Source organism: Onychostoma macrolepis, chromosome 14, assembly GCF_012432095.1.
Source record: "Onychostoma macrolepis isolate SWU-2019 chromosome 14, ASM1243209v1, whole genome shotgun sequence".
Lineage (NCBI taxonomy): Eukaryota > Metazoa > Chordata > Actinopteri > Cypriniformes > Cyprinidae > Onychostoma > Onychostoma macrolepis.
The window spans coordinates 7179807-7203715 of record NC_081168.1 but is presented as its reverse complement, the minus strand read 5'-3'; the positions used below and the strand labels follow the sequence as shown (position 1 = coordinate 7203715).

The window sequence follows — 23909 nt, the reverse complement described above, 5'->3', positions numbered from 1 at the left end:
TAAATGTATTTATATATCTATTAATTCAAAATTTTATTTTGCATAGCTGCGTTTTGTTCAACTTTGCAACGATTAATGAACTGAAGGAATGTGCAAGACAGCCATCATCACCGTCACCGCAAATCAGGTTATGTAACCTCATTCATATTAATGAGCCAACCTGATTTATATGGTTTATAATGAGTCCCTAAATCTTTTCCGATCATTCCTACCTACCCCTTGAGAGAATAGTAGCTGTAAACACTGTAACCGGATCAGAAACATCTCAAAAGTAGAACAGTGCAATCATTGCACATGTGATGACAGTCTTGAAAACCCAAGGTTAACCCCAAAATGTCAGCCTGATGCAATTCTGCAACACTGTGCATTATATATATCATAGTTTACAAGCATAACCAAACAATGATGAAAATAAACAAGCAAACAGGAATAGGAAGTTACAGTAATAAGAAGAATTAAACATCACGTGTTTCCATCTCTGCCGCTTGTACTGCCAAAGAATCGCATCCCTCTTCTCCAGAGAAAACTGGAACTCATTAGAGCATTATTAGGATGAATAGCTCTTTATGGTTCTTACCTTCTGTCAGGGAATCGATAGTACGAAAATTGGGTTTCACACAAAATAGGGCTATTTTAGGCTTGAAGAACTCAGTTATAATTCTTGTGTTCAGTGCGGTGTTTGTGATATGTGACTTGATTGATGCAATGCACGATATTATTCAAAACGAAGCACATTTTTTATAATCTCAAAGCCTTGCCATGGGGGCTCTCAGAGTGAGTAATTAAAAACTCATATTTAGAGAGTGTTTGTTTTCACCCCAGTAGGTTGGATCCACTTAATATGAAGACAGTCTCTTTTATGGCCTTCTCACGAATCTGGATGGATGTCTGTGCTGCAGGCAGAATCTTTGGCTGAAATAAAAGATGTCACGCTATGTAAAATGACTAGCATTTAAATTAAACAAGATACACTACTAAAATCAACACAATATGTTACCAATTTTACCTGAATGTGACAAAAGGAGGAATCACTACAGCAGTGCGTTAATATTTGTGTCTAATCTCCCCGTAAATGTGTTAGCCTGTCAGGCCTTTACAGAAACTGCACTGTAAAAAATGTACCGTAGAATTTACAGGATGTTACTGGCAAAAAAGTTGCAATAAAATCCTGTAAAAAATGTTAATTGCTGTATGTGAAATACAGTAATTTGTAGTATTTTTTACAGTAACGTTGAATTAAACTTGTAGTTTATATTACAGCAATATTTTGTAATCTCACAAAAGTACAGTATTTACCTGGCAACAAAAGTTGCCAATAAAATCCTGTAAATATATTTTACAGCAATATTTTGTAATCTCACTAAAGTACAGTATTTACCTGGCAACAAAAGTTGCCAATAAAATCCTGTAAATACCCCTAAATCCAAGATGATGTTGTAATAATTTAACAATGAAAATGCTGCAAAGAATAATTTTAACAGTAAACTACTGATTTAAATGAATTATCATGAGAACTATCCTAATACATTTACAAATGAATAAAAACCAAGTCAAAGATGTTGCAAATAAATATTTATTAAAACTGGCAGAAAGACATTGCAAGGCTTTTACTGGTAAAAATAAAAATGTCAGTCTTTCAACAGTTAAAATCTTATAATAAAAATAACATAGCATCACGAAATAACTACAAATAACTGTTATATCACAAAAAATAAGCCATATTCTGAGTAGAACATTTACTTTCTATAAAAAAATTAAGGTCAATCAACAGAATTTGTATAATTTTGGTTAAAGGATTAAAATAAAATGCTGGAATCAACATTATACCACAAATTCTGTTGTTTGAGCTTATGTTCTATTAAATTTAGAATATTCTTGCAAAATACAATTTAATAAATGCATACTGAAAGTCCATCAACTTTGAGGTTGTCCCTCTTCTCTGAGACCTTTCCACTTGTTTTGCCTCTGTATATCCGTCTTGTATCCAGTGAGTGTTGTGATTCCAACAAAACATCTGCACATAAAAACAAGCAGAAGCTTTAGAATAAAGTTCAGTATTGAATGAAACTAGCTGTTACGTGTTTGATGTTAAAACGGGATGATACCATAACATTTATATGAGACAATTGTTACGGGATGTGGTGCGGATCAAAGATGGTCCTGAGAACAAGTATTGCCAAAGAAAAAGATCTTTACTGGGCGCCTTGTAGACAAATACAAATAATATGTACAAAAGGGAAATAAATTACAGGGGTGGCGTAACACTCAGAAATCTAATCTAACAAAGTACAAACTAACCTAATCAAAGACAAGAAAACAGTATCACAACAGTTGACTAAGTATTCAAATCATCACTGATAGACACATTTGATTAAGCAGATTCGAGGCGCTAAAATGCATCCTTTACTTTGAACTTAACCCATGATAGGACTGAAACTCCAACACCCACATCGGCGTGATCTTTTCCAAAGGATTCGATACAAGTCAATAGCCAATAAACAAATCTACAAATAAAGCAAAGCATAACTCCTTAAGGCAAAATACATTAAGCCTCGGGAGACAATTGGTGTCGACACAAGACTGCTGACCGCGTTGGAAGCACAAGGTACGCTGGCGTGGCGCACGCACACACAATCAACCCGCGTCCTCAAATACAGCTGGCACTTGGGATGGGCAGAACATCGTGACGTCAGAATGATGATTGACAGTCGAGTCCACCAATAAACATCGACCTAGAAGCGGAGCAAATCAAAGTACAAAAAGACAGGAGAGCGAGAAAAACAAAACAATATACACAAATACACGTGGAACGTAACACTAGCTCAATGAAATAAATGGAAAAATTTGATATATATAAAAATCATAAAAATTATACAATACAATCAGCATTTACCAGTACTTAAACTAAATAAGTAACCTTTTTCACAAATGAAATTACTCGAGTAAAACATGTTACCTTTGAAATTAACTCAAGTGTGCAAAAGACGCCTGCTCCCGGGACGCCAGGCTGAAGTTGTAATAAGACTGAAAATCCAGCCACAAAGTTGAGGTATGAATTCACAACCATGTGACCCTCGAATAGGCCTAGTCAAAAGCCACTGGGTGCACCTGAAATGAATAAATAGAAGCAACAATGTAACTTACAATACAGTATTTCAATATAAAATGTAATCTAAAATACAAGTTTATCAAATGATTTACAACAGAATTAATACATTACCTAATATAATCAGCTTCAGAGAGTCTTGAAGCATCAAACATTTCTCCACATCAGCTGCTATTCTTTGCACCTACAAGAAATAATGAAAATTATCTTGTGATTTAAAAAAAAAAAAAAAAAAAAATGCATTTACATAAATGAGACCATAATGAACACCCAAAAAGGCATATATTTTAAAATAAATTTTACATTTGATTAACAAATAATTTCTAATGCAAAATTACAACTGTGTTATGACATTAATGTTTTACATTAATTTTTGAAATTACAAATAAGAAACGTTGTAAAAATGCAATGATACTTTTTAAACGTGAAACTAAACCACCATTAGGTGGGAGCAAATAATTTAATGAGTGAGTCAATTGAGTCATTCATTGAACCGATTCGTTCAGAATGCTGAATCATTCAGTAAAAAACACAGCTGAGTTTTGCTTTTGATCTTTGTTTGGAACGATTTTCGTTGGTGAAATAAAACAACAGTCAATATTGTGTCTAAAAAGTAAGTAACTTAATGTTAACTAATTGTTTATTGAACTACGTAACATTTGCAAACATGATAATCAGCAACAGATCACTTGTTATGCTACTTAACAATATCATGTGTTATAAATAAACTCAACAGTTTGAACATTTACCTCATGTTTCTTCTGTGAGTTTATGTGTGTTGTTAAGGTTATTTGTTTGTTGAATGTAACATTAGCAAAATCAGAATCAGTCTTGCGATTCGATGCTTCCCTAACGTTAGTTATTTTTTTTCACTCAAGTTTTAATCAGGCTAACTTGTCTAATCCGGCATGTAATGTTAAAGATGTATTTCACAAAAAAATTGTCCCGGACAAGCTTTAATGTCGAGTACAACTACAGTGGCAATAGACACAATTTCTCATTTCTAAATGTGTGATAGCAGGCTATTGTGACATGATATCACTTATACATTAACTTAAATAAATATAAAATGATATATTTCTTAAGTGAATTTACCAGGAATTATGAATAAAGCCTCTAATCTTCAATCGTTCTGGCACTGCTCCAGTCGGCTGGATTTCAGATTTGAACGATGCGCGCGCAATCCCATAATGCCACACTACAGTAAAGTAGTGTAAAAAGCAGGAGCTACAGTGATAACACCTGCTTCTTGTAAATTAATTACAGTTGACATGGAAATATACAGTTAACAACTGTAAAACCTTATTTGACCCATAATGCATTGCGAATTACAGCTAAATCTTGTAAAATGTTTAAACAGTAAAATTCTGTACAATTTTGCTGTAGAAACTACAGCAATTTTTTACAGTGTGAATTTTGATTTAACCAAATCACATTCTGTAATATTCTAGCTTGTGCAGGTCTTTGTAGAGATGGAAATCAGCAGGGTGCTCTAGGCTTGACAATTCCCACTTTATCTGTTTGTAAAGCCATAACATCGATGAAGAGATAATGCTACATTAAGTATTCACTCGGTAAGACATGAGAAAAGCATATCTCACCATAGGCTCATGCAAAGATGTGTAATCGTGACCCGCTTGCTCTATTGCCTGTAGGGATAGATGTGTGTGTTGTGTCATACTATGCTCTGTGCCAGATATCGGCTTTTTGCCATTTTTTATTAACCATTCCTTGACCCATTTTAGACTTGATCACAGATCAGATTTTCAGCCTGAACCTTAATGACATCCTACACGGAGGTGATCTGAACAATGTAAAATAAAAAATACATGCACTTATAAATTGATAAATAAAAACAGTTGATGATGCATTCATAATTGCCTGCAGACATATACTGTCATTTATAAGTGTTAAAATATCTTTCAATTTTTCTAACTAATCATTTAAACACTTTCACACTCACAAATAGACTCCAGTCTTCAGTGTCACATCATCCTTATATATATATATATATATATATATATATATATATATATATATGCAAAGATCCAATCATTTTAATATTATTAAAACATTAAAAAATATTTTCATATACATTTTATATACAGTTTATTGTAATGTGCGATAATTCATCATACTTCTGTGATTCAAAATGGTTAGACAGGTGTCTGTGCTGGGGGGAAAAACCCATCGCCTGATTTAATGCATCTGTCTTTTATGCTCCCAGGATATTGTATACAAGGTTTTATGTGTACTGTTTATAATAAAAAATGTTAAATGCCATGCGGGCATCTGGTTCATTTAGATGAACACAACGATTGACTAAAATGACTCGGACTTCCCATTACTCCCAAACACTGCCTATGACAACAACAGATGTTAGAACAAATAAAGCTCATTATTATGAAGAGTATTTTTCTGACCTGGTTCATTCATCACTCAGTTAAAGATATTTTTCAAATAACTGAATCTAATCTCTGTATATAATGTTACACATCATCGAGTATATAATGTTACACACATCAATGAGTTGAGTCAATCTCTAATGACCCAGTCTCTTGTTCACATGACAAACACTATAGTTTCCTCCTCAACTCTCCCCACGGTACACCCCTGATCTCCTGTGCTCCATTAACCCTCTGACCCATCCAAAATCCAATTTAAACACGTTCACCTCACTCACGGTTCTGCTGACTCAATTGGTAACCAGCAGCCCTGCCCCCACGCATCTCACTTCTTATCGCTCTGGTCCCCCACGTCTGTAAATCCAGCCTCTGCTCGGCAGTGCATTATCTCTGTGCTTCAGTCTGCCCTCATCGCCTCAGAGCGGATTCCTTCATGCTAACCTTGCCCTAAGGAAGCCTGTCCACAAAGTACATAAACTTTGGTTTATTCCTTACAGCCTTCCTGAAAAGCACGTTTTTACATTTTTGGAAGTAATCTAAGCTGTCGGTATTTACTGTATATTACTAGCTATAGGGGGCCGGTAATTTTCTGAGATTATCTGTGTCTGCATTACACTCTTCTCTAGTATATTTACACATGAATTGTATTAGTATGATGTGTACAGTAATACACCGCTTATAAGTTTTTATAAAACTGCGTATAATAATTTTTTAGCAGATATTACTCTATATGCCACATATATAACTTTAGTTATCAAATCAGCAAGTGACAATTTCTCCAGAAATAAATTTTGTTATCATCATTGTTGAACAAAGTTGTGCCACTTAACATTTGAGGAAAGCTCATTCTTTGATGAATAGAAAGTAAAAAACAAACCAAAAAGTGTTTGCAACACTATAATCATATTTACTGTCACCTTTATTCAAATCAATGTATTCTCTTTTCTTTTTTTAAATCATAAAAATTCAAGCTTTTAATGGATATATTTTACACTGAAAAAGTTGATTAAAAAAAAAAGTATTAACAACAGCAATAAAATAATAATAATACTTATTATCATCATTATTATGATGATGATAATAACTCAAATATAAAATGTGCTGCATGTGGTAATATCTAAATCTAAACTTTAATGAACCAATTATAGTAATTCAAAATAGTTATTCCTGTTAGATTCTACCATTTTACATACATTTAAGGAAATTAAATTCAGATCAGGTATATATTTACCAGTACAGTGCAAGGATAATCCTGAAAATTCAGTGAGTATGACAACCTGTAAATTCAATGTCACATATTAGAAACAGTTCACCTAAAAATGATTATTGGGGAACTATTCCTTTAACAATTAATCCTCAAAATAAACCTGATAACTTGATATCCAGACATGAGCAGCATCTGCAGTCTCAGACAGAAATGAATCAATACCTGGTCAAGATCAAGCCTCAGGGGTTCAACTCTATAATATTGAGTTATGGCAACAGCACAAGCACTAGTTATCTAGTTGTCAGCTCACAGCACAGATGAATGTGCATCTTTATGATGCATCTTTCCCCTTCTAAAGAAAACAAAGAGCGTCAAATGACACGGAAATAAACGCTGGCAGATCCTACATTAAAGCAGTCTGTCTGATCCCTCAAGAAGGAGGTTGCTCATCTCACATATGCATTGACGATGCTTTTGGTCTCGTTCCATGTGTTTTTCCCACAATTCTCTAAAGACATTTTCAAAGTTAAAGAGCAGGGCTGTGTAGGCTGAGAAGTGGGTGGCTTCTATTCTAAAGATCAGGTCTCTATTCAGTCTTGCAGTTTCCTTGCTGATGTTGCCTGGCAGTGTGCGGCTGTCCCATTTGTCCTGTGTTTGGTTGTTAACAAACACAGACTGAGGCAATCTGATCCAGAAGCTATGAAGAGCTGGAAAACCGTCTCGTGGTGAGTGCCCCTGCTGGTAAAAATACACTCTTTGAACTGGTCCTTCCTGTCACTCTCTCGCTACACATTGTCATTATTACCTAGCTGGAGGAAAATGTCTCTTCCATTGTATAATCATAAGCACGTATCACACGGCAGCACTCGCAGTCGCTGTGTCTGTCATCTCAGAGAACGGTTATTTACAGTAAGTGATAATAATAAGGATGAAAATGATCATGCATTCATGAAGCTCTCGAGTTTCTGTGTGACAGATGTAGTGTGTAACTAACAGTAAACAGTCTTGCTTGTTTACTTGTAACCGACCGTTGTATCCTGTCTTATGAAAATTAGATGCTATTTCAAATTCTTATTCTGTCGCTGCATAAAATGTGTTTTATATTGTAATATATTCTTAAGCACAAATAATAGTATAAGCTTTTTTAGTTCTGGGAAGAATGGTAATAATTTTAGGCAGTGATATTAAATGAAACATCAGAATAGAAAAAGAAAGAAATCGCATGTTGGTGCTGGTTTTCTTTTTCTTTTCTTTTTTGTGATTTGGCTTGTAAAAGTAAGGTCAATAGACCATTATCAAACTGTAAATATGTTTATAATTTTAACAGAAAAAATTCTGTAGTATAAAAGCAGTTAATTGGTTAATTGTAAGGTAACTTTTACAGTTAGTATATTTAAAAACATATTTACTGTATATATAGTAATATATATAGTAATTGTACAGCAATGTATTTTAAGTATGGATTTTGGGAGGAAAATGTAAAAAGTAAATGTACATATATATATATATATATATATATATATAAAAAGGAAACAAGTGAATATGAATCACCTTTATTTTCCCTTGAATTGCAGTAAAGGGTGCTTCCAGAAGTCTCTGTATGATGCCGAACATTTGATATTTTATTTAAATAATGTTTGCTTATGTTATCGATTATGTGCATTATAGGTGTTTTTATGTTGTTAATGTTCCTTGTATTATTGTAGTGTCATGTGTGTAATGTACCATTACATTTAACATAATCTCTACTAAATTAACTTCTGACTATTAAATCATTTAATGAAATGTATGGTTATTAGGTAACTAATTCCTGGAATGTTGTCAGTATATTTTTTACTTTTATTTTCTGAATTTCTGGAAACTGATGACCTTTACTGTTGACAGGGATGATAACTCTGTGCCTATATGTTTACCTATATGACCTTCCAAATGTCACGCACAGTTCTACTTATGTTCCACATAATACAAATCAACTTTGACATCAAGAGAATATATATACGGCATTTTCAAGGAATTAAGAGATTACACAACACAAAGAGTACAGGGATGTACAAATGCTCTTACCCACATTTATAAATCTAACATTCTACAGGTGCTGGTCATATAATTAGAATATCATCAAAAAGTTGATTTATTTCACTAATTCCATTCAAAAAGTGAAACTTGTATATTATATTCATTCATTACACACAGACTGATATATTTCAAATGTTTATTTCTTTTAATTTTGATGATTAGAGCTTACAGCTCATGAAAGTCAAAAATCAGTATCTCAAAATATTAGAATATTACTTAAGACCAATACAAAGAAAGGATTTTTAGAAATCTTGGCCAAATGAAAAGTATGAAAATGAAAAGTATGAGCATGTACAGCACTCAATACTTAGTTGGGGCTCCTTTTGCCTGAATTACTGCAGCAATGCGGTGGCATAGAGTCGATCAGTCTGTGGCACTGCTCAGGTGTTATGAGAGCCCAGGTTGCTCTGATAGTGGCCTTCAGCTCATCTGCATTGTTGGGTCTGGTGTCTCTCATCTTCCTCTTGACAATACCCCACAGATTCTCTATGGGGTTCAGGTCTGGTGAGTTTGCTGGCCAATCAAGCACAGTAACACTATGGTCATTGAACCAGCTTTTGGTACCTTTGGCAGTGTGGGCAGGTGCCAAGTCCTGCTGGAAAATGAAATCAGCATCTCCATAAAGCTTGTCAACAGAAGGAAGCATGAAGTGCTCTAAAATTTCCTGGTAGATGGCTGCGTTGACTGTGGACATCAGAAAACACAGTGGACCAACACCAGCAGATGACATGACAGCCCAAATCATCACTGACTGTGGAAACTTCACACTGGACTTCAAGCAACATGGATTCTGTGCCGCTCCACTCTTCCTTCAGACTCTGGGACCTTGATTTCCAAATGAAATGTAAAATTTACTTTCATCTGAAAAGGGGACTTTGGACCACTGAGCAACAGTCCAGTTCTTTTTCTCCACAGCCCAGGTAAGATGCTTCTGACGTTGTCTCTGGTTCAGAAGTGGCTTGGTAGCCCTTTTCCTGAAGACGTCTGAGCGTGGTGACTCTTGATGCACTGACTCCAGCTTCAGTTCTCTCCTTGTGAAGCTCTCACAAGTGTTTGAATCGGCTTTGCTTGACTGTATTCTCAATATTTGGCCGAGATACAACTATTTGAAAATCTGGAATCTGAGGGTGCAAAAAAAAATCAAAATTTTGTGAAAATCGCCTTTAAAGTTGTTCAAATGAAGTTCTTAGCAATGCATATTACTATTTGAAAATTAAGTTTCGATACATTTATGGTAAGAAATTTACAAAATATCTTCATGGAACATGATCTTTACTTAAAATCCTAGTGATTTTTGGCTTTAAAAAAAATTGATAATTTTGACCCATACAATGTATTTTTGGCTATTGCTACAAATATACCCCAGTGACTTAACACTGGTTTTGTGGTCCAGGGTCATGTGTATGCTATACTGCTAGATAAAACAGAGAAATCTACTCCATTTCATTCTTATATATTAAATATCTTTGATCAGTATATTTGCCACTGCCAGGCAAACACTGATAGCATGAACTCAGCCTAAAGCCATCGGGCTCCACTCATGGCAAGCAGAAATCAATGACGCAAGATCCATATTGCAGAAAAAGACATTTGAAGGGCATTTTTCTTCTCACTGATCACACAATAAACACAGAATATGATCATGAATTAATTGATGAATGGTGCATCTAGGTATTCTGACAAAGATTCATCAGTGTTATGAGAGAAAATGACTTTCAATCTATGCCAGATTGCAATTTTGCACTCTGTTAGTGCAAAAGGGGATGTCTTTGCCAGATAGATAGATAGATAGATACTTTGTCCCAAGTTTTACAGGACTGTTAGGCCTATGTTTTTAAAATATCTGGCCAACTATTCATTCAGTCATGCGAAAAATGTAAATCAGGACGCTACTAACAATAACAGATCTTCTTCCACTCCTCTGGCATATTAATAGTGTAACATTTGTTAAGGGAATGAGGTCTGTATTAGCCTCCTGCTCCGTGTTGAAGAGGTGAGGCACTGTTGTTCAATATAGCACATAGTTAACTCGCTCCAACTCATTAGAGCTCTTCGTCTTTAACTGTGTCAGGAAGAGGGCAAAGCCAACTTTAGACTGCAACTTACAGTGTGTATTCAGATAGAAAATAACTTTATCTTAAATCTTCTTTGACAGCTCTTCACAACATGCCCTTGATGAAAAACCAATGAGTAAGTTGAATCATCGATAAGGAACTGGGTATCTTCCAAAGCCTGGAGCTGTTGAAGGGATTGGGGGAATTTAAATATTCAGCTCATGGAAACCAGGCTCCAGAAAATCAATTTCCCTTTTCTTTCATGTTGAAGATCTGTGCAGATCCACCACACTGAAGTCCAAATTAAGGTTGAAATGGAGAGCATCCATGTTGCTCCAGGGGAATCTAAGTCCAGGTCGCTCTGAAAGCATGACCTAAAGTCACACTCCAATTAGCTAGGGTTTGGATTACTGTCTCGATTCAGTGTCTGCGAGGGATATTCAAGCGTTCCATGAACACTTCAAAAAGCACATGGTTACAACTATAGAGACCTATTAATGGACTAAAGATACTGATGTGCCACTTAACAAAGGCTCACTTCAAATAAATATTAATATTATAAATAAATATTTCGCTGCCTTAAAATAATATAAACAGCGATGCTAAAAGATGATGACTAAATGATTGACGATTTAATCGCAAATGTGGGGTACATGAAGAAGTTCCCAAATCCAGGTCTTTAACACAAGGACAAAAAACAAACATATGCTCCATGTAAAAGTGCCTTTGTCATAAACTCCTGTTTTGATATTGAAATGATGCATGTGCTTTGTGTTTGAAGTCTACTTTCTGATTTTGCTGAAAGTCATGCTGCCTCTCTATTAGTCTTGCATTGGAGAATCAAAACAAATGAATCAAAATTATCATTTTATCGTATACAGTATGTGACCCTGGACGACAAAACCAGTCTTAAGTGTCAATTTTTCGAAATTGAGATTTATACATCATCTGAAAGCTGACTAAATAAGCTTTCCATTGATGTATGGTTTGTTAGGATCAGACAATATTTGGCTGAGATACAACTATTTGAACATCTGGAATCTGAGGGTGCAAAAAAAATCAAAATATTGAGAAAAACACCTTTAAAGTTGTCCAAATGAAGTTCTTAGCAATGCATATTACTAATCAAAAATGAAGTTTTGATACATTTACGGTAATAAATTTACAAAATATCTTCATGGAACATGATCTTTACTTAATATCCTAATGATTTTTGGCATAAAAGAAAAATGGATAATTTTGACCCATACAATGTATTTTTGGCTATTGCTACAAATATACCCCAGCGACTTAAGACTGGTTTTGTGGTCCAGGGTCACATATCATTTTAAAGCTTGAATACCATCAAGCAAAAACATTCCATTACAAAATACAATGGTACAAGTTGCATTTGTATGAAATGAAAGAGTGAGTCTGTGGTGTGATACACCAGACTAGAAAGTAATAGTGCCCATACAGAAATACCGATTGACCAATAAGAATCAAGTATTCCAGAGACCGGCGTAATAATAACAAATTCTCATTAGTTACCATTACCAGTATCTTTGTTAACAATTACATATTCTGTAATGTTGATGAAATAATTACTATAAAAAATGTAAATGATTAAAATTAATGATTTAACTAATCTTTTAAACACTTCCATATTTCTGTCTTTATATCATATGCAAATGACAGAAGGCTTTTTTCATCACTCGCAATACTTAAACTGCTATTTAATTGCAGCAGACCAATCGAGTTATGCTAATTATTGACATCAGAACATCTTTCTGTTGTGTTCAAAGTATTTTAGAAAAACAAAGACAGCTTTCATACGTTCTAAAACAACTCAGTGATTGAAATTAAGTAGCCCTTTTGCTTTCTGCAAATGGACTCTGAAAGCAATTATGTCCGCTTTTATTCCTGTTTGACTTGTCCAGGCCTCAGGTAAGGAAGAAGGTCAGAGAAGCAATCGGAGGCATGTGTTTATATAGTGTACGTCATGTTTAAAATGGAGGTAGCTCTATAATTTTTTTGGTGAACAAAGAGCAAAATTGCTGAGTAATAATTTTTATTATTATTATTATTGAAAATACTTGCTTAAATGGCTGAAATGATGCCATCCCTTCCCCAGTCTTTTACTCCTGTGACTTTCTTCACTATTCCGCGTAACTCAAGTTGTTTCCGGAAGAAGGGATTTGACACTCTCCTTTATGCATTGATCTGTGTGCGGCAGACGTAGGTAGAAGCGTTTGATGAGACGTGTCCTTTGACGAATGGAACACTTAAGACTGAGTTATATTCTGTAATCTCCTTGTGCTTTAATGACTGTGCCTTCCAGCTAAAGCAAACACGGGCACATGCTCACCTTCCTGCTGCACAGTTAGTGCAGGTGGATACTACCATATGTTTAGAAGTAGAGTGGGCTCCAGAAGTCTGAGACCTGGCTGAAAAGCTGTGATTTTTTTCATTAAACCTTGAAATGGAAAGCAGTACGGAGATTTGCAGGACTCTGGAACATTCAAAACAAAGAAATTTTATGACGTAAAATGGAATATTTAAGATTCAGCTCTATTTCTAGATCTCTAATCAAATAATTCAATTTGTGACTATGATAATGTGATTCTTTGTACAGACAGTCTGATGTTCTTGCTTCCATAAAAGCACAAGATGCTCTTTGGATGATCTGAAATCATGCTGGAGAATATGATCATCGGGTTTAAGTTCATGCAGCTCGCAATAGCGGGACAAACCAAGGACCTCATTTATAAAACATACACACAGATTTGATCTTAGAATGTGTGAACACTAAAATCAAGGTTCAGTATTTATAAAAAACGGTCTTTGATGTGGAAAAATTCTTATGTCAGGGTCTAAGCAGATATACAGTATGCACTTTTCCTTATGGCAGAAAGTTGAATTTCTGCAAGTATTTGGGAATCTAAGCAATTCTTGCCTCTTGCCATTTTCAAGTAAAAGATTTGGAAGTTGACTGGTGCTCTATTATATGTTAATGACATTTATTAGATGGAGTTTACAAGGCGGCAATCTGAAACCATTCAGTTGCACACAATTTGAAGAATATTTTGAGTTTATAAATTTCACATCTGCAAGAAAGGCATACGTACATTTTTTGTGCATATGTTCGTTCTCTGAATCACATGTATGGATGTACATTTGAGGGTCTCACTTTATATTAGGTGGCCTTAACTAATATGTACTTACATTTGAATTAATAATTTGGTACAATGCACTTATTGTTTACATACATGTTTTCACATTGTACTTATAGTTTTAAAAATACCTATATATAATTACATCTGTAATTACATTTATAATTACATTGTTGACCCATCCCTTACACTTTAACCCACCCTTAAACCTACCCAGACCACCAAACCTGTCCCTAACCTTACCAGTATCTCACCTCAATAGCAGCAAAAGTGTTTTGTAATACAGTATGAACACAATAAGTACATTGTACATTTTTTGATGTAAGTACATAGTAGTTTAGGCCACCTAATATAAAGTGTGACCCTTTATTATTATAAATAATCATAAGATCAAATATAGGATGGCGTCTAATTTTATTTTAGTTAAACTTTCACTCAGTTTGTTTCTGATTATATAATTTGAAATGAAGAAAAAACAGTTTTCAGTGTTCCTCTCTCAATCTCTATGTGTGTTTTTAAAAATTTATTTTTTTATTCAAGTATGGTCAGGAGTCGTGACCATATGCTGGTTTCAAAACAAAGAGCTTGAGATTCAAAACTGTTGTTAACCTGTAAATGATTTCCTGCTTTCTGAGTGACACAGATCTAATAACACAGATGGAATGTAAACCTCTTTGAAATCTCTCATCTCTAAGGTATGTATGCACATGTTCACTTACAGTATAACCCTTCAAGCTCTAATCTGTTTCATCAATTTTAAATATTTCCTTTTTTTTTTTGCCAATAATTAATTATGGATTGATATATTACTATACAATTTACCCAGAATACTCATTTATTATCTGTCACCATGTAAGAGTACTAGTAGACACAATGTGTATTTAAAAAACAAACAAACAAAAAAAATGGTACAAAGCCATACAACTGCAATCACAATCACTTTGAGCAGCTAGGAAATGTACATAAATATTTCTACTCATCTCAGTAACAGGAGAAACATGCATTTAAGATAAGTTTTAACTAGAGGTTTGTGTTGTAGTCTGTGCATCACATGGGATTTTCTTGATTTGTTCTCAGTGAAGTTGCAGTAGCGGTTTGGGGCTTGGCAGGGTCAACTGATTTTCCCATCAGTCTGTGTGGTGTCCTCTCACCGACACTGCTCAGAGCAACACTGCCTCTCTGTGGAGGAGCCCTGCTCCTTATTACCCATCAACCCCAAATGACTCCAAATGAGCTGAGAGAACAGGCTCAAAGTGCATTAGTGGCTTCTGCTCAGAACAAGAGCACAATTCTACAGGTGACGGCATCAAAAGAAAAGCTGTGAAGAAATGCTTAAAGAAATATATTCGGTACTGGACATCACAGACTGATGACTGAGAAACTTATTCATGCAAATTCATATAATTAGCAAAATCTCCCCGAGGACAAATTCGGTTGTTGCTCATGCTCCAGATAAACAAACAAATTATAATCACTGCCCCAATTAATATCAAAGGCATGGTATGTTTTATGTCACATTTCTGAGCTAAATGGATCTTTTGATGAAAATCATTTTGAGCTGCTTTTTTAAAGTGTTTTGTTGACAAGGACAAAATACACACAGAGACCGAAATTTCCCTTTTAATTAAAGAAAACATTTCCACTAAATGAAAGCCTCCAGACATTCCACTGACATGAATGTCAGTTTGATTAAAGAGTTACTTATATTCAACCTGTGTATTTGAATAAGCTGCCAATGGTATCTGGTATGTCTGGATGTGCAGACACGGTTTAGTATTTTGCCAAAGATTTGTTTTCGTCCAGTGATTCGAGCTGACTAATAATGGAGAGCCTTGAGGGCTTTAATGCCAGATGCTTTATTGCTTGGCATTTTTGCAACAGATGTGTGAATTTGAGACTACCAAATATTGCAACTCTGGCTGCAACTTAAAGTACTTTTCCAATCATCTAAAATACACTACTGTTCAAAAGTCTGGAGTTGGTAAAATTTGTAATGCTTTGGAAAGAAGTCACGTATGCTCACTGGATTTATTTGATCAGAATAATAGCTTGCTTATTTTAATATATATTAAAAAGTCATTTATTCCTGTGATGCAAAGTTGAATTTTCAGCAACCATTAGTCGTCAGTGTCGATCCTTCAGAAATTATTCTAATATGCTGATTTGCTGCTCAAGAAATATTTCTTAATATTATCAATGTTGAAAACAGTTCTGCTATTTTGTATAATCTGATAGATAAATCTTTAGTAACCCTTTCAATGTTTTTACAACCACCTTTGATCAATTTATTGCGTACTTGCTGAATAAAAGTATTTCTTTAAAACTTTTAAATGGCAGTATATGTCTGAAATCAAATGATCAAATTTGTACGTTCAGATCAAAAGAAAGAAAAGCAGTATGCAGCCATGTTAAATGTATGCAAGCTTAGTATTTAAGTAAAACTAAATTAAATATTTTTATGTTTATTGGTCATGCATTCAGCAAAACAGAAAAAAACATTAAGATTTATGAAATATCTACACATTTGTTTTCAAAACATAGGTAAGTGCAAATATAGTTTTACCTCAATTCAGTTGATTTACAGACTTGATTCTAATATTCTGAAATATTTTGATATCAGTTATATTGAGTCATTTTGTAGTTAAATGTAGTTATTTAATGACCACTAGACTGCGTAATTTATAGTTGTTGCACTTGCTGTGCAAGTTTCATGTACTATACTCAGCTGTCTATTTCTTCTCTCATGATGAAATAATTTAAACTCAAATCAATATATTATATACATTTATGGGGTAAGTAGCTGTGTTGGGGTAGTCAACAAACTGATCACCCCATCTTGACTTATTTTGTGCTATCGACACTATTTCTAACTTAAAACTAGCTCCACATGGAAACTTCTGCCTCTCCTTGGGTGTTTGTTTATATAAAATTTAGACTAATTTGATTACGCCTTTAGCTACCAATACAAGTCTGGTACTCTCAGCTCTCCTTTTCCATTGTTCTACAAAATATCCAATAAAATCAGCACAGAAAATGCAAATGAAAAAGAAGTCAGTAAGCTGTGTTTGAATTTGCTCATAGCAGCACAACAACTCTCTAGAACGTCAGTGATTTGAGAACTAAAGCTACCTTAAGTTTTAATGGTGGTGAGAGTTATTTGGTTCTTCTTTGTAGTTTGATCCAAATGCCCTTCTCTGGACGCAGAATGAGTTCCCCCAGAGGCCGCAGTTCCTCACGGCTCTGACACGCCTCTACGTCAAAGCGACGCAAGATCGTAGCAAGAACTACCTTCTCCTCCATCATGGCGAAGCGCTGGCCTGGAGCCACAGACACACAGACAAAGAGAAAATGGGAAAGAGAGAATAAGGTCTCAGAATGGTTCATGAAGTAAATTTCTACAAATGCTCTTATTTGGAGCTTTTGTTCCTGGAAGGTAGTTGGAGATGAGTCGAGTGCTGAAATAATAAATCTCCAAAGGTATGTGGAGTTCAGTTTCGTTAGAAGCTTCTTCTTTTGTGTGGCCAGCGACCTGAACTTGCAAGCGCCACTCGCTGTGAAACAATCTGTTTTATTCAGAGGTGGGACAGAGGCCCAAAGGGAGGATAAGTAAACTGCATCTATCTTTTAACTATACATGCTAAATAAGCAGATTGACTCTTGGGTAATGTATAATAGGAAGAGAACACTATACACTATAAATGCAAGTTCTCGAGACATGTTTTTTTAAAAGTTTAAATTCTTTTAACTTGAGCATCGATTTTTTGGAATGTGAGCTCAATGTTAAAACACATCCATCTAGCGTGTTTATATATAAAAACAATTCAGCACAGTGGAATGTAAAAACACATTCTGTGGAATTGAAAAATGAAATCCTGCTCCTGAATCACAAACATCCTGCAGATTTTAGCTACAACCAGCTCAAAAACACTTAAGTTTCTAGTGAGTCTGAAAACACTGATTAGCTGGTTCAGATGTGTTTAATTAGGGATAGAGCTAAACTCTGCAGGACAGTGGCCCTCCAGAAACAAATTTGTATACCCCTGAGTTCTGAGGATATTATATGACTAGGGTTGGGAACCAAGAACTGGTTTCATAAAAAAAATATATATATTGGAACTGAATGACGCTACTGATTCTACATTGGGAAAAAGGCTCAACTATGTGTTGTCTGTTTACAGAGCAAATGACTCTAATGAGCGGTTTCATTTTAGTGAGTCAAACACATTGCATGAAAAGTGTAGTCCAATTCCCAAACAAAGGTCTTTAGTAAGTCAGTTCTTTTTAGTTGATCAAACACAAAGCGCACAAGAAGTATAGTCTGATTCCCAAGCAAACGTTTCAAGTGAGACGGTTCTTTTTAGTAAATCAAACATATTGTGCTCAATCAGTGCAGTCTAATTCCCAATAATGTCTCAATTGAGTCAGTTCTTTTTAGTGAATCAAATACTTAAATGCAACCACTGGATGTAGAGCATATTTTAGAGTGATTCCTGAACAAATAAATTAATCAAAAACATAAAACTTTCAACTAACTGTTAGACTTAAATCAGCATAATCTTTAAATTCTTAATGATTCCCTTCCCTATACATATGGCACATCTAATACAATGCTGTATGATAGAGTTATGGTACAGTTTTAGACCTTTTTGTTGTACGTACCTCCACAACCCCATAAAAAAGGTTCATGTACCCCCTCATCAACACCAAAACAGAAATGTGTTCCTTTTTATAATGATTCATATTATTCTGGATAGAATGCAGCATAATAATTTCTAAGTCAATTTTACAGCAAAAACTTTTTGTTATCATTCTGTTCTTTTTCTTACCGATGCAGTTTCTTGGCCCTGCAGAGAAAGGGATGTACGCATATGGATGCCTCCCTTTGCTGTTCTCTGGCAGAAACCTTTCCGGTCGAAATTCCTCAGGTTCTGGAAAGTAGCGCGGGTCCCGGTGAAGAGCATATGGTATGATAACAGCATTCACTCCTTTTGGGACCTTGAACCCATCTGCAACCGAGCAACACAACAACAGCAGTCGTTAAATTATGTTATACATGTAACACGTTTTAACAATTGAACAGGATTCAGCACTCTGCACCACTACATTTGGCTTAGCACACACCAAACTATACTCCTGTGTTGGAGACAGAATAAAGCTTTTAAATAATTAATAAACGGATACATTCATTGTGTTTTGCAACACTTTTCATCCTAAAAATTTGCTGTTTTCCATCCAGCTGCTTTGGCATGAAAGAATCTTAGCTCTGAGTAGAAATAAACACTCCGGTTGCTTCATATTTGACAATGGGAGATGGAAATAGAAGCCGTGACATCTGCTGTTATGCTGAGGTGCAAATAATGAGAGTGGCATCAAAAAGTGCAGATCTTTGATCTGGCAGTGTTTGGCAAGGTGACAAACTGCTGCCACCTACTGATGTGACAGGGCTCGCAGATGCTGCGTGCAAACAGAGGCACAGAGGGGAAGATCCGCAGACTCTCCTTGATGACACATTCCAGGTAGCGCAGCTTTTTCAGGTCCTCCACCCCCACGTGGCGGTCTGAAGAACCTGCCAATCAGAACGCAGGAGACACAGCTGAACTCTACAGTAAATGAGGTTGTTAGAAAACATTCACAAGCATCTAGACGCTTTATCGACTACGCTGCAGAACTAAACAGAACAAATTGTTTTATTAAGAACACATGGTAGGCATTGCGCTCAATAACACATGTGAGAAAGACCAATTTACCGAACACTTCCTGTAGTTCTGCCTGCACTGCCTTCTGGACCTCAGGGTGGGAGCCAATCAGATGTAAAGCCCAGTTCATTGAAGCTGCTGTGGTATCATGACCCTGTCAAAGAGAATGGTTCTTCAGACAATGTTCTGTCTTCACAGAGTTTCCTTTTGTAGTTTTATTTGTACCTCAAACATGAAGGTGTCCACTTCCTCCTGAATGTCCTCATGACTTAAATTCTGTCCATCCTCATAAGTAGTTTTTAACAGCATATCTAAGAAGGCCTGTCTTTTCCTTGGCCCCTGGTCAGAATCACTGTCAGGTTCAGAACTCATGAACTTTGCTCTCTCCTTGATGACCTTCAAGAAAAACAGAAAATACTGTAAGAATAATCTGGAGGTTGGTATTTGACACTCATTTGTCTTTTTTGGCTAGTGTCATACAGTCATAGTGCCATACAGACCAGAAATAAATCACTTAATTTTCCTGAAACAATCATATTTTGACACTACATTGTGTTATTGTTAAATAAATAATTTTTGTTGTTGTTGTTGTTGATTGAAATAGAGCTGAAATAAAATAAAATAAAATATTATAATAAATATTAAATGAAAAACCTAGCAAGAAACACAATTCTAAGTAAATAAGTAAAACTAAACTCAAATAAAAAATAAAGCTAAATAGCTTATAGCTAAATAGCAAAAAAAAGCTATTTAAATATAAATCTTTAAAACTAATAAAAAAAAGACAAAAGCACATAACAAAATTACTAAAACAACAATTAAAACTGAAAATAAAAAAAATAAAAAACTAATTCATAATATTAATAAATTCTACAATAGAGTAGGGTTGATTCCGAATAATTTGGATATTTTTTTGGATATCTCCAATGGCAAAAAGTGTCCCAATTTACCTGAATTGACCATGTAAATAATGATGAAGATCACTCACACTTGCAGTGAAGTAATGGAGAATCTTCAGTCTTTTGGAATGTTCTTTGCCTTCCTTTAACTTGTTGTAGATCCAGTCTAGCCACAGCCATGGTGCTCTCTGTCTCTTGGTGATGATGTCACTCATCCTGCAAGAGGGAGATAAACAGTAGTGTCAGTTCTTAGAGAGAACAACATGGCTTTCCTATGTATTCCCTGTGCTCTAACATTGAATTACACTACTTACTTATAGACACTTTGGACATACTCAGAGTCAGAATTGCTCTGAGCATAGATCTTCTTTCCCATTGCTGTTTCTGTTGCAGACAAACACATCCCATGTGTTGTTAATAGTTATTAACTAAACAATAAGCGTAAGGCCTTTCATATTAGCATGCATAAGCAGTATGCAAACAGCAAAACCTCATATGTGACCCTGGACCACAAAACCAGTCATAAGGGTCAATTTTTCGAAATTGAGATTTATACATCACCTGAAAGCTGAATAATTAAGCTTTCCATTTATGTATGGTTTGTTAGGATACAACTATTTGAAATTCTGGAATCTGAGGGTGTAAAAAAATCTAAATACTGAGAAAATCATGAAGAGACAAAAAAGTCCAGGGTGCTCAGAGAGTTCAATAAAATGTCTAAAGGTGCTCTTTGGGGTCGGGAAAATCATCTTTAAAGTTGTCCAAATGAAGTTCTTAGCAATGCATATTACTAATCAAAAATTAAGTTTTGATATATTTACAGTAGGAAATTTACAAAATATCTTCATGGAACATGATCTTCACTTAATATACTAATGATTTTTGGCATAAAAGAAAAATCATTAATTTTGACCCATACAAAGTATTTTTGGCTATTGCTACAAATATACCCCAGCGACTTAAGACTGGTTTTGTGGTCCAGGGTCACATATTCACACTATATATGGAAAGACCTGTACCGTACCACATATGATGTCCAAAGCACATAATGTTATGTAGCTGAAGCAGTTGAATGGTTCTCCGTCCATGTGCTTGTGCATCTTTTGAATCAAAATATCGGTTTGTTCATTCATCACCTCCAGGAAGTTGGAGAGGATGGAGAAGTGGAAGGTTGGAGTAAGCATTTTACGCCGGTTACGCCACTTCTCCCCTGTGCTGTGGGAAGAAAAGTTGGGAAGAGTCAAGTCTGTGACCTCAACATAGCTTTAATACTGTCAAGTGAATATGGAGATCATTTTATATTCAATTTCTGAGTTTCTGGACTCTGCTGTGTTTGGACAGATGGCCAGTGACCCTGTGTCCAGTGTGGCTGATTATAAACTACTGTGCTTTTGATAGACTTTGTTTGCAGTGCTTGATGCAAGCTGCTTTTGAATATGAGATATGAGATCTGCCAGTTTGGCAGGTGGTCCTCTACCGTATGTGAAACAAAGTTTAGTTTGACTTTAAATGTTTTGAGCTTTGAAGGACATGATTGCAGCTTTTTACATTTTAGATATAAGACAGCAGTACTCTTAATATTCTTAAAACATAAATAGTGCTCAAACATTTAAAAAATATAACCGTAATGACCACAATAACATATGAATGTATTTAATGCATTAATGTTTTTTTTTTTTTTTTTTTTTTTACAAAATGTGAATATTTAAACTGTATTTTAGATATTTCTATTTTAAATGTAAAATTTGGATTTTTTTATTTATAATTTTTGTGGTTTTCTGAAGCTCAGTGGTGCTGATATACAAGATGCAAATTCACATGCATGAACTGATAAAAATTTACACCTTCAGTGCAGTGTTCATTTCTGCCAAATACTCTACATAAATGTAAATCCCCTCAGAAAGTACTGAAATAACAAAATTATTTTTTTAAACACTCTCCTCATCTACCATTGGTCAAAGAAAGAGATAAACCCGGCCCAATCTAATTCAACTGGTTAAGCCACTATTGCTAAGTCAAGCTGGTCAGATGCTCAAATAAAAAAAGTCACTGTGTTCACACATGCTGGGTAAAATTTGTCTACAAATTAATGGCTTACTTACAGTTGGTTTATTATTAATATATATTAAGAAGGAAGAAACAATTTTAACTTCTTTTAGTTATTTTACTGAATTTACCTTATTCATCTTCATAATACATCTACATATCATGTGTTGTTATCAGTGAGCATTACAACAGACTGTAAAAGAATTATAAAAAGAAAGAAAGCAGTATAATTTTCACAAAAATGGTGGTAAACCCATCGCACCTGGTGAGCAGGCCTGTGCCGAGCCAGGGGTGCAAGAACCTGTATGAGTATGACTTGTCAAGGTGTCTGGAATTGCTGAGGACCACCTGATGGGAAAACATAAGTTTGAGAATGAACTGGCAACTGTGAGGAAAATTATACACAAGTAAAGGATAAAATTTCAGTAGCAGGCACCTCAATATTCTCTGCATGATACAGGACCAGAAAGGGGACTGGACCCACCCAAACCTTTGCTAGAGGAAGGTGTCTGTTTTCATTTGTGCCCTCAATAATCTGGTTAAAAAAATCTTCAACAGAAACACACTTTTATCATTTTGCAGTGTTAAATGATTGTTGTTAATTGATGCTAGTTAGAAAGAACACAGTCTCTTACCGCCTGCATTGGTTTTGAACTGCAGTGCATTACCAATGATTGGATAAGCGCCTGGCATTCCTGGAATTGGTCTCATTTCATTCCATTTTCCTATATAATTTTTAAGTGGATGATATGTAGTAGATGCCAACAGAAGTAAAAGAACGGCTGTGAATATAATCCCCAAGATGTATAATCCAAAAAGGACGCCCATTTTGTTTGGATGAAGCTGGCCGTAGCTAATACTCTGAATGAAGTGCACAGGCTGCTTCACCGTGAACTTCAGACTTAACTGTTTCACTTGCTTAGTACAAACAGAGAGAAAAAAAACACCCTAGGCTTATCAAACAGATGGAGTAATGATACATAACTGGGACACATGCAGGTTATCTGTGGGTTAAGTGCCTCTCGCTAAAACATTAACAGACAGCAGTGGTAATGCAGCAATAGATAATGATCTGGCATATTACTGGTTGCTTTTTGTGGCTTGTATGTGTGTCTGTTTGTGTGTGTTGTGGTTTACTGGCACAAATTCAGCGGTCTTTCTCCTATGAAAGAGGTCTGCCAAGTCTTTTGTTAAAGATAGAAAAGCACCTTACCCTGAATGGCCAACGGATTTTATTCTAGTCATCTCTTACTTCATCCAAGTATGAT

At 35.1% G+C, this 23909-nt stretch overlaps 1 protein-coding gene and 1 long non-coding RNA gene across 3 annotated transcripts; both read right to left on the bottom strand.

Moving 5' to 3' along the window:
- Positions 1-2042: 2042 nt before the first annotated feature.
- LOC131553735 (uncharacterized) lies at positions 2043-4411 on the bottom strand. 2 transcript variants are annotated; one of them, XR_009274249.1, is made up of 4 exons: positions 4202-4411; positions 3221-3290; positions 2957-3108; positions 2043-2732 (listed from the first exon to the last, which is right to left on the bottom strand). It is a non-coding gene; the product is annotated as an uncharacterized LOC131553735 (long non-coding RNA). The 2 variants fall into 2 exon arrangements; XR_009274248.1 differs by having other exon boundaries at positions 2043-3108; positions 4202-4406.
- Positions 4412-14192: 9781 nt separating this feature from the next.
- LOC131553037 (cytochrome P450 4V2) lies at positions 14193-23666 on the bottom strand. Its single transcript, XM_058797365.1, has 11 exons — positions 23277-23666; positions 23078-23190; positions 22904-22989; positions 21620-21810; positions 20910-20979; positions 20685-20811; positions 19922-20092; positions 19748-19850; positions 19432-19566; positions 18827-19006; positions 14193-17317 (listed from the first exon to the last, which is right to left on the bottom strand). Exons 1-11 carry the CDS (start codon positions 23467-23469, stop codon positions 17154-17156), a joined length of 1533 nt encoding a protein of 510 aa, XP_058653348.1. The 5' UTR covers positions 23470-23666; the 3' UTR covers positions 14193-17153.
- Positions 23667-23909: the final 243 nt, after the last annotated feature.